We start from the raw sequence: 15,101 nt of genomic DNA on the forward strand, positions 1-15,101 counted from the left end.
ATTTCACTTCAGCTAGCGGTGTGTGTACATGCCGCAAGACCAATCGAGCTAAGTAGAAATAAAGTAGGCTACAAATGTTTGGAAATGATGCTTCTTAAGTTGAGAGGACGCGTCGTTTTTTTTACAGTGGGAGAGCGACTCACGTCATCGGAATGACGGTGTGTTCAAGTTCCACTGAGAGTGGGAATTTAGAGCACACCGAAGGAGATGTGTGCTCCCAGCACTTCCTCGTGACGTCCCCGATATTATTTGCGCCCATGTCCGTCATGCACTTCAACTGTCAAAGTCAAATGACCTACAATCAGGCTTTTTCTGTGAACCAAGAAAAAAAGCGGGTAACCCTGTCAGAAAATCAACAAATACGTCGTCGAGTGTTTTCCAACGTAAAAGCTGATGTTTGCAAAAAACAAAGATAATCGGTGCGCTTTCAAGGAGGGGTCGACGTGGGAGAATATTTCCTGTAGAGATCATCGATTCGTTGTTGGTTATTCAATTGAGCATTGCATTGCACCTCTAGCTTTTGCGCCGCGTTTGCTCGTCTTTTTCGATTTCATTCTGTTGTCTTTTGGTCTCTTGCTTTCGACTGTTGCTCTTTCTCTTCACAAGCAAGTTTTTGCCGCCGTGACGTTGCTCTTGTTCCTCCGGCAACTTCTTCTTTTTTCCATTATCTTCGCAAAGCATCTGCGTGTCAGCATGACCAGGCGTCGCAAAGACGATTAAAAAAAAAAAAAAAGCCTTGCCCTTTTTTCTACCCTCACCTCGCCAGCCACGCGCATCAGGAAATGACACGATTGTCACAGTCACCGTCGTGATGGATCGTCGCATTTCTGATCCTCGCTGGTGCCGTACGGCCCCCGAAAATGTTTACGCACCCATTTGGAACGCCTGCTTTTGTCAGCCTTTTCCGCCGTCAATGTGACCTCCAGCTAGAGGCGCAACGATCGGCTAATCGCTTCTCAAATCCGTCCATATTTCAGAAAATCGATAAATGCTTTGAGTCCTTGTTTAACTTGAAATTGTCCAGATCCCCAGAATATCAGCCTCTCAACAGTGCCCGTTCTCCAACGTCTGCATTCCTTCCGGAAGTAGACCGAGTAAGATATACCCGCAAACGTCTGCTTTTACCTACCTTCGGCGCATTTTTCAACTTCAGTTTTCTGCTTGAGTCACATCTTGCAATTCATGTGGGAAAACATTGAATGCCTATTTCGATTCAAAGACTGTTCTGACAGCTTTCTTTGATTTTGTTGAATAGGATTCTTTTCCTGCCAAATACAACTGTCCAGGACTGTTTTCCAAAGCAAATGCGGGCGTTTGCAAAGGTCGTCTTTTGATTCAGAACATTGATCGCCAGTCTGCTTTCATCCAGAGTGAAAGAAATCTGACAATATTCACTGTTCAAGAGGCTGCAATTCTGCAGAGGGGTTGGGCAATTGTTGGTCTCTAAATGATTCATTGATGATCACTAATGATTGATTCATTTGAGGATTGATTAGTCGGCGATGAATTGATTCATCATTGCACCTCTTTGTTACAATGTCGTATTTATTTGACCATAAAATATGTCGTGTATAAGATCTCATTTTTAATCGTCATCTAAAATGACAATAGATCATGTCATAATATATTGCGTTACAGTAAAAATATTCGGCCTATTATAGATTTTGATCAAATACGTAGTATTATAACATGTTAGATAAGCGTGCCGTATTTTAGGATTCTTAATCCAAGCCCCCCCCCAAAGAAACAAAACTGATGATGATCGTATTGTACAACAATCAAAAGTCATCTTGATTATCGTGCGGAAGCGTGGCAGGGCTGGTGTACCTAATGAAGTGTCCCTGAAGATGAAATATGAAGATGAGGTGAGGCACTTCCTTCTTTGAGCTTTTTGGGTGTTTTTTTTTTTTTTTTGGGGGGGGGGTGTTTTTTTGTTTTAAATCAACCTTCCTCCTCTCATGCAGAACAACAAGCGCCACGTCGTTGTCGTCTTCAGATCCGTCTTCATCCTCCAGCGATGCAGGTCAGAGCCGCCTTGTCCTCTTCAAAAATCCTACGTTATTATTCTTATATCGTTATTATTATTATTGTGATGTTTTTATTTGTACTTTTTTGAACCACGGTCCGTGCGTTTTCAATGGCTGTCACTTGAATGTCCCGAAGTCGCACGCGTGGCAATCCTCGCCTTCTTTTCTTCCTTTTGCTGGCCGAAGATGCGGCCTCGGCGTCGGACGTGGACCAAATAGTCCAACTCTACTTCCACTGCGTACCGCCGCTACTTCTACTACCACGACGACACTCGTACTTGTACGAGTCCACGTCGATGCTGACCGGCGAACGCGCGCGTTCTGCGCGTTCTGTGTCTTTTGTGTTTGCGCGCGCAGATGGCATCGGCGCGTCGGCACCTGGCGGTGGCGCTGTTGGTCGCCGTGGCGACGGCGAGGGCCGCCGCAATCGACCAGAACAGATTGGCCACGCTGGTTGACGACATTCTCCGCAAGTACGTTTGACCACAATTCCGCCGAATTTCCCTCGGTGAAGCGCGTCTCCTCACGCTAACGCTAATGCGCTAAGGTGACCGTGCTTCTCTTCACCCGCAGGTTCCAAGTGCAAAGGTGAGTGCGGCCACCGGCCACAGTGTCGCCGTCGCCGTCGCCGTCGCCGTCGCCGCCGCCGCCGCCGTCGTCGTCGTCGTCGCGTGCCGCGCCAAGTGTGCGTCAGAGCAGGGAAAGTCCACAAAATGAGGCATACGTGAGGCATTGTTTTCTTGAAGCGTCAATCCGATGAATGTATGAAATATAGTTTTGCCATGAGTTTGCTTTTTCTTTGTTTTTCCATTCAGCATTTTGTCGAGCAAATCTCTAATCGTGGAATGCGTGACGGACGGCTCAGGTGCAATCGCTTTGGATTTGGAAGCGGTTGCCGAGCGGCCTGGCGGGAAGTAGCGCGCGCGGCGGCTCGATGGCCGCAAGCGCTCCGACATGGCCGCGCCGACTCCCGCCCTATTGTGTGACGGCGCCGGCCCGCCGAACGGTTTGCGCTCTCAGACGCGGCGCCGGGCCCTGGCACGCCCGTTGCCTCTTTTCTTTGAGAAGCCAGGCCCGTCCCGTGGCCAGTAAATGGGCCGCAAATGGGGATAAAGGGAGTTCCTTGACGCCGTCGCTTCGGCGGAATGATTTCATTCTGCTCGAGTACGGCTGATGTCGGCGCGGTTCCTGAAAAATGAGCGCGCGCTCCCAAACCTTTTCGCCGCCTCCACTTTTGCGGGTTGAGGGCACTGCGAACGAAGAGCTAGCGCTCCTTCTTCACGAACGTGCGGGCGGGCGCATCCGCTTCCAGACAAGAACATTGTGTAGTCTCTACAAACTGGCGGACATTAGTGCAATCGTGCAGTCCTGCACCTGAGCTCATATCGTGCAATAGCCAATATTCCCCACTACTGTAATACCGTGCAATACTCAACATTCCCCACTACTGTTAGTCTAGTTTTATTTTTATCCAATGCTGTCCCTTACATTTCACTACAGCACTGCAGCACTGTCACTTAGAGTATTTTTTCCTCTGTACTATGTACAGGCCGAAATGAGTGTTCCTCATATTTTTTATGCAGATGTAGGTTGGTGTGTATACACATGTGTATATACACACGTTACTGCGTATATCTACATAGGTTTGATTCTAAATGTTTGCCGTCAATGTTATACATTAATGGCCACATTATGCCGCCGCCCCTGTGTGACCTCTGTGATCTTTGCTACTGTAACAACGAAAATGTCCCCACTGTGGGATCAATAAAGGCATTCTTATTCTTAAAGGCTCCAAGCGTCAATCTTCATTCTGTACTTTCAAAGCGGACACTGCGCTGTCCATACCCAGTAGTTGCCAACTCGCAAACAAAGTTTACCTGGGCTTTAGAGAGAGTGCGTTTCTCGCCTGCCCGCCCGTTGCCCCAAACGCTTCGGATCGCGCATTGGGACCTTTGCAATGCGATTGTCCCGTAGCCGGGGGTCGCTCGCCGGTTTTTCTGCCGAGCAAATCTTTCAGGCTTTCCAGCGTCAGGCAAGTGGCGCGACAGTTCCCGTGATTCTTCGGCACGGAGGCAGGAAGTAGCCCTCGCTCCGGCGCGACGAAAGCGGGCCCGCTTTGAGCCATCCCATGCGCGCGGGTGGCAACGAGAATGCAAACGTCAATGTCAAAGTGAGCGGGAGCGGATCGGCCGCTCGGATCGCTTTTCAATCGGTTGACGGCGTGACGCGGAAGCGCTAAGGGAAGCTCGTTGCGGCCACTTTGAGTCAAATCCCCACCGGCTCTGTTCAGCTAAACGGTCGCGCGCGTTTGCCGTCTTAGCAACATGCCCATGTTCAGTCTGGCCGCGAGCGTCCCGCCCGGCGCCGCGGCGGGCTCCTACGACCTCGGCGGGGTGCAAGAGCAGAACGTGAGGAACGCCATCCTGCAGTGCCACGTCTACGCCGGCGACAACGCGGTGGCCCGACGTGGCTCGCCGTTGTCCCAGGGCGCAGGTGCCGCGGCGGGATGTTCTCAAAGCCTGCGCGCGGGAGTCCATGACCTGGCAGCGGGTCGCCATGATCTGCCCCGGCGCCGTGGAAGACAACCGGGCGGACCGCGCCGAATAGCGGGTCCTGGAGAGGTTCGGCGGCTGGGCCACGGATAAGGACAAGTCGGGTCTGTTGCTCTTCTACGCGTACGCGGCGCCAGCAAAAGGAACGCCCTGAGCATCCTCAAGCTGCTGGAGCGCATCCGGGGCTGGAAGGAACACGTGGTGGTCTTCTCCAAGTTGCTGAGCGTCAAAACCTTGTGGGAGGGCACCTCCGTCCCTGTCCAAAGGCTGAGCGGAGCCCTGCTCAACCTGGCCAAACATTTGGGCGCAGGCGGCCTGGCAAAGATCTTTCGCTGCGACCGGGCCCCAAGACGACCGCCGCAACGGCGCCATGAGCTGCGTCAGCTGCTCCGCCGGGGGGCGGATCACCCCCCCGATGCTACGAGAAGGAAGGCCACTCGGAGGACGTGGGCCAGCAAAGTGGGGCGCGGGCAGCGCCGGGGGTGGGGGGGCGCTACCAGCGATACGAGGAGCGAGCGGGGCAGGAGGAGAGGGACAAGGGAGGCCGCCGGGGGCGCAAGGAGAGTGGCAAACAGTGGGGCCAAGAAGGTGGGGGGAAGTGCAAGGGGCGCGAGGAGGAGGAAGTGGGGCGCTACGGGGAGGGCAAGGTGGCGGCGGGGCGGTAGGAGGAGGGCAAACAGGAAGTGGGGCGCTACGGGCAGGGCAAGGGTGGGGGCAAAGTGGAGGTGGGGCGATGCGAGGAGGGCAAACAGGAAGTGGGGCGACGCGAGGACAGCAAGGGCGGGGGCAAGGTGGCGGCGGGGCGGTACGAGGAGGACAAGGAGGGGGCGGGGCCACACGAGGACGACAAGGGTGGGGGCAAGGTGGCGGTGGGGCGGCACGAGGAGGACAAACAGGAAGTGGGGCAACGCGAGGACAACAAGGGCGGGGGCAAGGTGGAGGGGGGGCGGTACGAGGCGGACGAACAGAAAGCGGGGCAACGCCAAGTCAACAAGGGTGGGGACAAGGTGGAGGTGGGACGGTACGAGGAGGACAAGGAAGGGGTGGGGCCACACGAGGTGGACAAGGAAGGGGTGGGGCAACACGAGGTGGGGGGCAAAGAGGAGGGCAGGGCTGAGGTTGTTGATGGCCAACAACTTTTGGTTTACCCTTCCTAAATGTGTTTGCCGAATGCTAAGCTCATGCCAGCACGCTAACGTGACGAATGGAAAATGATATCAAACAAAAAATGAGCTGTTCTGTGACGGATGCATGACCTTTTTTGGTGTTCCCGGTAACAAATGGACAGATATTGCTAATATGGCGTTTGAACACAGCATTAAAGCTGTGGGTGATTCGTGACGGTCGGGCTGGCATGCTTAGCTCTTTGTGTTCCTCCGCGATAACAACAAGCAGTCCGCATGATTTTCACAGCACTGCACACGTTTCTTTGTGAATGTTATTGAAAATGATGAAGTCCTGCTGTGAATACGATCCAAAAGAGTCACCGCGCCCATTTCCTTCCAGTCGTTTTTGAAACCACGTCACCGCACTGCAGCCATGAGGTCGTTTTTGAAACCACGTCACCGCACTGCAGCCATGAGCAGCTGTCTCAGTCTTTTCATCGTTGGCCGACAAAAACCTATCCGTGACGTACGTGGGATATGGTGACTACAATCGTGTTGGAGGGCGGCGAGGACTCGACCGTGCCGTCTCTCTCCCCACATTAAAAAAAAACCCACATTTGATTGAATGCACCTGCAATCTGATTCTGTTTCTCAACTGCAATGTATGGTTTGTTTACGTTTTGTATCCTGGATATATCGCATTTCGTTACTCCTCGAGCCTGCGCACGCGTGACGTGCGCACTCACTCGATGATGTCCGAACGTGGCCCCACGGACGAGATGGCGCCCCCCACTGACGGGAAAGATTTTTCTTTTTAATTCACATTATACAACACAATATAAAAACTCTCGATGGGAGATTAAACAATTGTTCGTGCAATGACCATAGACAGAGTCTTGTAGAGAGAGAAACAAAAACAACAACAAAAAACAGAAAGCATTGAACATGACAACCTCAACATCAAAACAAAAAGGAACAGCAAGGCAGATTCAATGACATTTTAAGACCTTCACAATCCGTACAATTCAAAACATAAACAACTTGATACATCTTCACATATCTTCTGAAAGTCCACATTCGTGTCCCTCAGGAGTGACAAGGAAGCAAAATGTGACCGTAACTCAATTTTAAACAAATGAAGGGACGGATTTCTATTTTGCCATTGATGGGAAAAGCCGAAAGGACAACAACAACAACAACAACAACAACAACACGCATGTATGTGGTATTAACCCCAAATTATTACAATATTACAAAGTTACAGTTTTTTCTTGGTAATTTCATTTTACCATGAAGAATTTGGTCCAAATTTCATTGTGACTGACGGGAAAGGTGAACTCGGTCGGAACGCAGAAGAGAAACTCCGAGGCAAGCCCCACAATGCCGCGCGGGCCTTACGTCATTGTCACGCGTCACACGCAGGCCCGGACGGAGGGCGGAGACTCCAAGAAGCCAAGATGGCGGAGGCGCAGACGGAGACGGAGGCCGAGGCCGAGGCCGGCAGGAGCTCGCTGGGCGCGCTGCTCAGCGGCGTCGCGCAGCAAATCTTTTACCGAAACAGCGACGTGACGGAAGAGCTGTTAAAAAGTCAACTTTACCCCGAGGACACACAGCAACACTTCAAGGCTTTGTACGACAAAATGAAGGCGCTCCTTCAGGTCAGAAACACTCCCCACTCCCCACTCCCAACCAACCGTCGAAACGAAAGGCGCTCATCGCTCACGTCTCAAGCTGGCCTTTTTGTTTCCCCACAAAGCAGCCGTGCTACGGGACCGGTGGCTTTGCCATGTTAGAAGACTGTCAAGGTTTTTCTTTTCGTTTATTCATTTAGTCCAGGTAGCCGCCCGCCACCCCTTGGCACCCTGTAAAACAGGGCTCCTCAATCCCGGTCGTCAAGAGCCCCTATCCTCGCCTCTTTCCCCATCCCTCCCTACCGGAACACACTTGATACAAATGATCACAATCGTTCTCAGGCTTGTGCAAAGCTAGGGATGAGCGGATCATTTGAATCAGGTGTGTTGCAGGCAGGGAGAGATGGGAAACAGGCTGGATAGGGGCTCTTGACGACCGGGATTGAGCACCCCTGCTGTATCACAACTGCGGTCAAGGCAGCCTCCGTTCGAAAAAAACAAAGTCAAGCCAGCCGCCCCTAATTTCCTTCACGCCAGGCATTACGGTAATAGGTCGCCGACGAGCGGCGAAAGCACCCTTCAGAATAAAGGGCAAGATAGAGCAATCCGACGTCGGCCGACCGTGACCGACGGCCGCGGCGTCGGGCTGGAAAAATACACCGCAACGACAGCCGCCGACGCCGACCGTGAAAGTAGCTTGTGCGCATGCGTGACACGTAATACCCCTCCATACCGTCGGCGGCAGTAGCGACTATTCCTCATGGTTAGAAAGAGCCGACCGAAAAGCTATTGGCCAAGCGGGGGCGGATTATAAAAACGCAAACAACGCATTCCGCTCTATTTTTTGCTCACGTTGAACTCCCACGCCAAGTAAACCCTCACGTTCTTGACACGGTATCGTCAGATACTGACATTGTCAAACCTGGCCATTGCACTTAGAAGAAGATTGAGGCGGCAAAGGCGCGCTCGCCGTTTATCCGCATTTGTCACTTCCCCGTCGTGCTCCGTGTGGCCATTGGCTAGCTAACAGCCCATCGGAGTGAGCAAATGTCACGACTGGCGACGCCGATTCAACATGCTCAAAAGCCCAGCAGACACTTCCTGACGAGGTCCGATGTCACGACGGTGTTCGCCACACCAATCAGACGGCGCAATTAGACGCCCCGACTCTTACCGACGTCGGATTGGTGTATCTGGCCCTGAAAGCATATGATCAACGGTAGGAAGAGATACAAGCGTGGGCACAGATGGTACTTTGGACAGGGGGGTTGGGGGGGGGTCCCCGCACCTTCAAAACGACCTCGATCCCTCGCCCTCCCCCTCAACTTTTGCTCGTGACGGCAAAGATTTCCGGTGAAACAGCGAGGGCTTGTGCACGTGCGGGCGGTTATGTCCCGTTTCAGCTACTGATGCATTTAAGTTCAACAGGAATGTCAGAATTTGCACCTTCCAGTCAGTAAAGTGGCAAGGTAGATGAGTCGTAGAAGTGCCACATAGATTGAATTTTTTACTCACATTAGCACGACGTGTTTTCCTGTGTGTTGGTAAGGCTGGGAAGCGCTGGGAGCATTCCAAATTCCCACTCTCAGTGGAACTTGAACACACCGTCATTCAGATGATGTAAGTCACTCTCCCACTGTAAAAAAAAAAATAAAAATAGACGACATGTCTGCTCAACGTAAGAAGCATCATTTCCAAACATTTGTAGCCTACTTTATTTCTACTCAGCTAGATTTGTCTGGTGGCATGTACACACCAACTTCAAAAATATCCATCACATCTGTTCTTTTTAATGCTGGGCCAACACGCGGGTACTTTACCCGGTGAAGGACGATTACAGGGACGGTCGAAAGTCCACTTCTGTCCACGCTTAGTCCGTCCTTTCCAAAAAAAAAACCATCTTGTCTTCCGTCCGTCCAAGATGGAATGCCCATCTCTGGGAATCCTCTTGTGAAGACCTTGAAGTACGTTATTAACGATGCCATTGCTAAGGTCAACAATGTCAGATTGAGACACTGTGCAACATAAATCCAATAGTCACTGAGTACACCAAGACATTGACCACTGATGTCGTATTGGTAAAGAGCGTATCAAATATTTCATAAGTGATGTCACTGAAGAAGCTGACCTCACGTGACCCCATTAACGATGTGTCTTCCCCCCCCCCCCCCCCCCCCCCCACCCCACCCCAGTCGATGGCCGCAGCCGACATGGACCAGGCCCAGCTGGAGGCTTTCCTCACCGCCCAGACCCGCAAGCAGGGGGCGGGCCAGGGAGTGGCCCCCGAGCAGGCCGCCGCCCTGGCCCGCTTCTGGAAGAGCCAGCGCGGGCGCGTCCGCCAAAGCCTCCTGGCGCACAGCCGCTGGGAGCCCGCCCTCGGCGGCCTGTCCTGGAGGCTGGAGCTCCGGACGGCGGCCGGACGCGGGGGGCCGCCCCCCGGCGGGCCCCTGGCCCTGCTGGAGCTGGAGCTGGCCAGCGGCGAGCGGGTGAGCTTTTGCCGGATTGGCTTCGTGTTGCTCTGCAGCACTGCCGTCGCACAGCCGTCGACAGCCTGAAGGCCCAAAAAGACGCTGGCCAACAGCGGCTGACGCTCACCCCCCGCGGCGGCCGGCCGTCGGCACGTCACGCTGCAAAACACACGGCAGACGGCGATGCGGACCATAAAAGTAGCGTGTGCGCATGCATGAGACGTAATAGCCTTCCATACCATCGGCGGCGGCAGTCGCCATTTCTCATGGTTAGAAAACTCCAACCGGAAAGCTGTTGGCCGGGGGCGGATTATAAAAACGTAAACAATGCATTCAGCTCTATTCTTTGCTCTCGATGAACTCCCACGCAAAGTCAACCATCACGTTCTTGACACGGTACTGTGAAATACTTCAATTGTCAACCCTCGCTCTTGGACTTGGAAGAAGATGAAGGCAGCGAAGGCGTTGTCGCTGTTTATCCGCACCTGTCACGTCCCGTTGGTGCTCCGAGCGCTGATTTTGCTCGCTAACAGCCCATCAGAGTGAGCAAATGTCACGACTGGCGACGCCGATTCAACACGCGTAAACGCCCCCGGACGCTCACAGACGGGTTACGACACTACGACGGTGGCCGCTACACCAAGCGGACGGCGCTTAAAGACGCCACCGCGCTTCGCGACCTCCGACGTCGCTTTGGTCTATCAGGGCCTTTAGAATAGTTGGGGACTTTGTTTTTATTTCCTTTTGAGTGTTGTTGCTTTACTTCAGCTAGTTTGAATGAGGTTTTGGAGCAGTTGTGTTCCTTTTCATTTGTTCAAATATGCTTTGTTTTAGTTTTGGCAATATGTGTTGAGTGTAAGATATATTAAAAAAAACAAAAACAAAAGATATTAGTTGACATAGACAAAATCCAAGGACACGGTGGCCATGGAAGCCTGAAACAGGGCATCCGAATCAATATTGCGTTTGTAGAATTAGGGTTATTCACTCGTTTTTAGCCATCCGCGGGGGCGGCCATTTTGTCTTCTGTCGACTGAAAATGACATCACAACAGCTCACGGCGACCAATCGGACTCAGAAAACAGGTCAGCCGTGATTGGTCGTTACCTGAGCAACTGCGATGTCATTTTCAGTCGACAGAAGACAAAATGGCCGCCCCAGAGATGGCTAAAAACGGGTGCATTTTGCTGCTAAACTTCTATTCCACAAACACAAAATGAATCCGAATGCCGCGTTTCAACGAGTGGGCATGCTGGGAACATATTCTTGAAAAAAAAGACGTTTGGCTTGATTTCCGCTTTAAAGGTACATAAAGCTCCAAAAAGGTCCCGGAAGGTGCTAAAAGAGAAACATTTAGTCCGTTCGCGGTGAGTCTTTCGGCTTGGGGTGCTAGTGGTAGTTTGTCAAAAGCCGCTGGTCGCAAACGCTAGCGGAAGCCCGTTCAAAATGATAGCGGGACCGATTATTATTTGGTCGGAAAAGGCGACGGCTGTTGGCGGAAGGCGATAAACGTGCTGGGCTTTTTTAGTCCGATGCTCAGCTCTGACTTTGCTCCCCCCCCTTGATTTTGTCTTGCAGGAGTCAGACTTTGTGTGCGTGGAGATGGATGAGCGCAACGTACAGTGTGTGCTGAAGAAGATGGCCGCCATCCAGGCTGCCATCGACGCCGCCGTTCAGCGCGCTTGACGCGAGCGTTGCGCCGACGCAGGAAGTCTGAGACAGAAAGTCAGCTGCGTGACCAGTGGGACAACTCTTGTCTCCTGTCATCGTTTTGCTGACGTGTTTTTTTTTTTTCCGCCCGGAACCAAAATGGCACCCGCGCACGTTCAAACGCAACACGGCCGAGAGCACGCCGCCGCCGCGGCTCGTCCGGAGGAGCTCGAGGAGAGCATGTTGCGGACCAAGCGAGCCGGGCGGGCTCTCGGCTCTCGGGTCTGGCCAATCAGCTCGATTGGTGTCGTCACCAAGTCAATAAACCGGCCGATCGCAGGGCACAAATAGTCAACCGGACTAAATTGTATTGTTTTGTAATATAGTCAGCTACGATTCTCGAACAGCTCTTTGACCTTCCCGCCGCGCAGATGTAACGAAATAAAGGCATTTAAACAAGCCGGAAAGCTCATGTACCATGATTGACAGATGAAAACAACACGTTGGCTACAACTAGGAAGTTTCACTTTTAGAAATATGCGCTTTGTTAGCCTTTGTTTTGCGAAAGCGTTTTTCTCTTCCTTTTCTTACGTTTAAAAACATCTTTTTTCAATTGTAGAGTTTGTTATTCCGTTGGCTTGTGTTATCTCCTTGCTTCTCAATTCTTTTTTGGGTTATATTTCCCACCTCCCAACTCTCGGCCACGAGTGTCATCGATAGTACGATTTGTCTCGAAACGTGTCGCGAGTGCGCCTCCGCGCTCTTGTGCGCTCCGACATCGAGGGCGTCGCTGCCACCTACTGCGGTGGATGCGCAATTGCACTTTGGTCCTGCAAAACAAAGACGTTGGTGTCCGACGGCCCCGCCCACACGCAGCCCCCTGTTCGAGGACGGACTGCGTTCACTGTTTGGCGTCACGCGGGGCTCTTGATTGCAAGCGTGTGACGCCTGGCAAAAGCAGGGCATTGCGGCGCCATGTTCCCGAACGTTCCGTTGTATCCCAGCGCCGCCGGGGAAGCATCCGAAAGTCCTCGCGGAGTTGCTGTGCGGACCCCGGCACGGCCGCGCGGAGCTTGTGCGTCGCGGGGCGGCAACGCGGCGGCTCGGGCGCGAGGCGGGACCCGCCGCCGCCGCCCGCCGTCGCCGTCGCCGTCGCCGCCGCCGCTGCCGCTGCTGCTGCTGCTCAACGTGTTGGCGTGCTGCGTCCTGGCGGCGCTCAGCTGGAAGCTGGGCCGGGACCGCGGCGGACTGGTCAAGCCGCTCGCGCTCCGGTCCGGGAGCCGCCGGGGCGCGTCCTTGTGGAACGGCGAGCAGCGGCGGCTGGACCTGAGCGGGCCTCGCAGTCGGGACTCGTGCCAAGCGGACCGCAGAGTTGTCACGCAGGTGATGTGGGAACTTGGCCGCCTTCGCTTCTTCGCTTCTTCGCTTCTTCGCTTCTTCGCGTTGCCCGCCACGTAGCCCACAAACAAGCTCACCATAATGGCGATCGATTTCACGTTCAAACGTGATGACGTTCACATTTGAACTCGACAATTAACTCCCCAATTGGTGTGCGCATTTGGCAAAAGCAAGCCAATGTGGCGTCCTTTTGTGTCTTACAAATGAGCGACCTGCTCCTGGAATGCTGTCAAATTGGGTTCTGTAAAAGTGTTCAAATGTGAACCGCATCGCGGTTTAACCCAGGGGCGTTACCAGGGGGCCAGGGGGGGCAGTGCCCACCCATGGACACGCTCTGCCCACCCAAAGAAAACTGGATGTAGTTCTGATGGCAGAACCCAAAACGAAAAAAAAAAAAACATTGTCACCTGCATGTCCATGCTGTTCAGTTATGGATGTCTTCTAAGTCAAATCAAAATCAAATGGACTTGTATTTGTTTACCCCAGTTCACAACAACAGTTATCTGAATGAAGGAGAAAACAAAACACATTTTAGGGTGCAGTAGCCCTACGCTGGATTTCCATCTACGTGAGCATTGTAGCCCTTTTTTGTCCCCCCCGCCCGGTAGGACGAATGCCCACCCACGCCTGTCATCGTGGTAACACCGCTGGTTTAACCTGAAGCTTAACTCCCTTAACTCCTCCCGTTCCCTTGAAATGCGGCAAAGTAGTGGCACACCAGAGTCTTGGCTTGGCAGAGCGCACGTTTGCACCGTGAAGTCGGCACTTGGAGACCCTCCTCTCCCGGCCCGATCGTTGGTGCCACCCAGATTGACTTTTGACCGCTCTCAACTCTCAAACGGCAGGTGTGGGATTACAACACGTTGCCCCGCCGCCTCCAGGACTTCCTGCTCTACATGCGCTGCAGAAAGTCCGGCGTGCTTCTGGCTCCGGCTCCGGGGTGCCGGCAGCCGGACGCCTTCCTCCTGCTCGCCGTCAAGTCGCTGGTGCCGCATTTTGGGCGGCGGCAGGCCATCCGGCAGACGTGGGGCCGCGCCGGCGTCCTGGCCAACCGCACGGTGGCCACCGTCTTCCTGCTGGGGCAAACGCCGCCCGAGGACCACCACCCGGACCTGCGAGGCATGCTGGGCCGGGAGGCGGAGCTTCACGGGGACCTGCTCCAGTGGGAGTTCAGGGACACGCCCCTCAACTTGAGCCTGAAGGAGGCGCTCTTCCTGCAGTGGTTCCGCCGCAATTGTCCGCGAAGCCGCTTTGTCCTGGAGGCTCGCGACGACGCCTTTGTCAACACGTTCCGAGTGTTGGACTTCCTGGAGACTCTGCCCCGCGCCAGCAGAGACTTCCTCTTCGTGGGTGACGTCATCATCGACGGACGGCCGCCCGCCGACCGGGCTCTCCCGGACTTTGTCCCGCCCAGCGTTTTCGCAGGAGCCTATCCGCCCTACGCCGCGTCCGGGGGCTTCCTGCTGTCGGGCGAGCTGGCGTTGCGCCTTCACGACGTCTCGCGGCGCGTCCTCCTCTTCCCGGTCCACGAAGTCTACACGGGCCTGTGCCTCCGCAAGCTGGGTCTGGTCCCGCAGAAGCACCCGGGATTCGCCGCCCGCCCGCTCCGCCGCCACGGCGACGACGACGAGGGCGTGGATGCCTGCGCGCGCAGTCAGTTGATGGTGGTGAGCGGTCGCACGGCGCAGGAGATGCTGAAGATGTGGATCAGCGCGGCCGGGCAGGCGCGGCTGTCGGGCGGCGGCGGCGGCGGTCCCACAACCTGCCAGAGGACAGAGGACGCCTGGTTAGCTACACGGCCGGCCGGACTCAGCACGTCCGATGCCAAATAGATATGATGTCATACTAGTAAAAGCCATGAATAATTGCGTTGGGTGTTTACGACGTGATAACTCTTGATGACCCCATATTATTGATGACGTCATGTTAGCGAAGATCTTGGTTGCCGATGATGGCAGACATGGAGAATATTGACAAGACATTGATTATTGCAGACGTCAATAATTCCACATGAGTAGACCTCAATTAATGATTATGTCATGCTATGATTTCGTGATGTTATATAAATGATAGCAGTGGGCATCAGTCGGAGCCTCAAGTATTGATGATGCGGTATGGATGACTTTTTGTTTCAAAAATGCGAAAAAGTAATCGACTCGAACGGAGTTTCTTGTCATGCATTGTTCCAAAATAAACCAAACGCAAGCAGGCGGTAGTTGAAGACGGTTGTTTTGGCTCCCTCTTGTGGCTGTCGGTGACACGACAGCCA

General features: G+C 53.7%; 2 protein-coding genes and 1 pseudogene across 3 annotated transcripts; all 3 read left to right on the top strand.

The window, feature by feature from the left end:
- The first annotated feature begins 1,913 nt into the window (after positions 1-1,913).
- Positions 1,914-5,736, top strand: LOC147146661 (uncharacterized; annotated as a pseudogene).
- A 1,325-nt stretch (positions 5,737-7,061) lies between these two features.
- Positions 7,062-11,895, top strand: commd1 (copper metabolism (Murr1) domain containing 1). 2 transcript variants are annotated; one of them, XM_086032686.1, is made up of 4 exons: positions 7,062-7,343; positions 9,509-9,566; positions 9,621-9,802; positions 11,363-11,895. In XM_086032686.1, the coding sequence occupies exons 1-4, from the start codon at positions 7,143-7,145 to the stop codon at positions 11,468-11,470; spliced, it is 549 nt and encodes a 182-aa protein (XP_085888812.1). In that variant the 5' UTR covers positions 7,062-7,142; the 3' UTR covers positions 11,471-11,895. The 2 variants fall into 2 exon arrangements, with proteins under 2 accessions (XP_085888812.1, XP_085888811.1); XM_086032685.1 differs by having other exon boundaries at positions 7,063-7,343; positions 9,509-9,802.
- Positions 11,896-12,053: 158 nt separating this feature from the next.
- b3gnt2a (UDP-GlcNAc:betaGal beta-1,3-N-acetylglucosaminyltransferase 2a) lies at positions 12,054-15,039 on the top strand. Its single transcript, XM_086032652.1, has 2 exons — positions 12,054-12,817; positions 13,678-15,039. The coding sequence occupies exons 1-2, from the start codon at positions 12,410-12,412 to the stop codon at positions 14,662-14,664; spliced, it is 1,395 nt and encodes a 464-aa protein (XP_085888778.1). The 5' UTR covers positions 12,054-12,409; the 3' UTR covers positions 14,665-15,039.
- The last annotated feature ends 62 nt before the right edge of the window (positions 15,040-15,101 follow it).

The sequence above is a fragment of the Filicampus tigris genome, chromosome 6 (genome assembly GCF_054856515.1).
Source record: "Filicampus tigris isolate MCC_2025a chromosome 6, RoL_Ftig_1.0, whole genome shotgun sequence".
Classification (NCBI taxonomy): Eukaryota; Metazoa; Chordata; class Actinopteri; order Syngnathiformes; family Syngnathidae; genus Filicampus; species Filicampus tigris.

Bases quoted from the DNA above. Each gene is read 5' to 3' on its own strand.
- commd1 (XM_086032685.1), top strand. From the start codon at position 7,143: ATGGCGGAGGCGCAGACGGAGACGGAGGCCGAGGCCGAGGCCGGCAGG. The intron at 7,344-9,508 runs GTCAGAAACACT...ACCCCACCCCAG, and splicing joins AAATGAAGGCGCTCCTTCAG to TCGATGGCCGCAGCCGACAT. The intron at 9,803-11,362 runs GTGAGCTTTTGC...TTTGTCTTGCAG, and splicing joins AGCTGGCCAGCGGCGAGCGG to GAGTCAGACTTTGTGTGCGT.
- b3gnt2a (XM_086032652.1), top strand. From the start codon at position 12,410: ATGTTCCCGAACGTTCCGTTGTATCCCAGCGCCGCCGGGGAAGCATCC. The intron at 12,818-13,677 runs GTGATGTGGGAA...CTCAAACGGCAG, and splicing joins ACCGCAGAGTTGTCACGCAG to GTGTGGGATTACAACACGTT.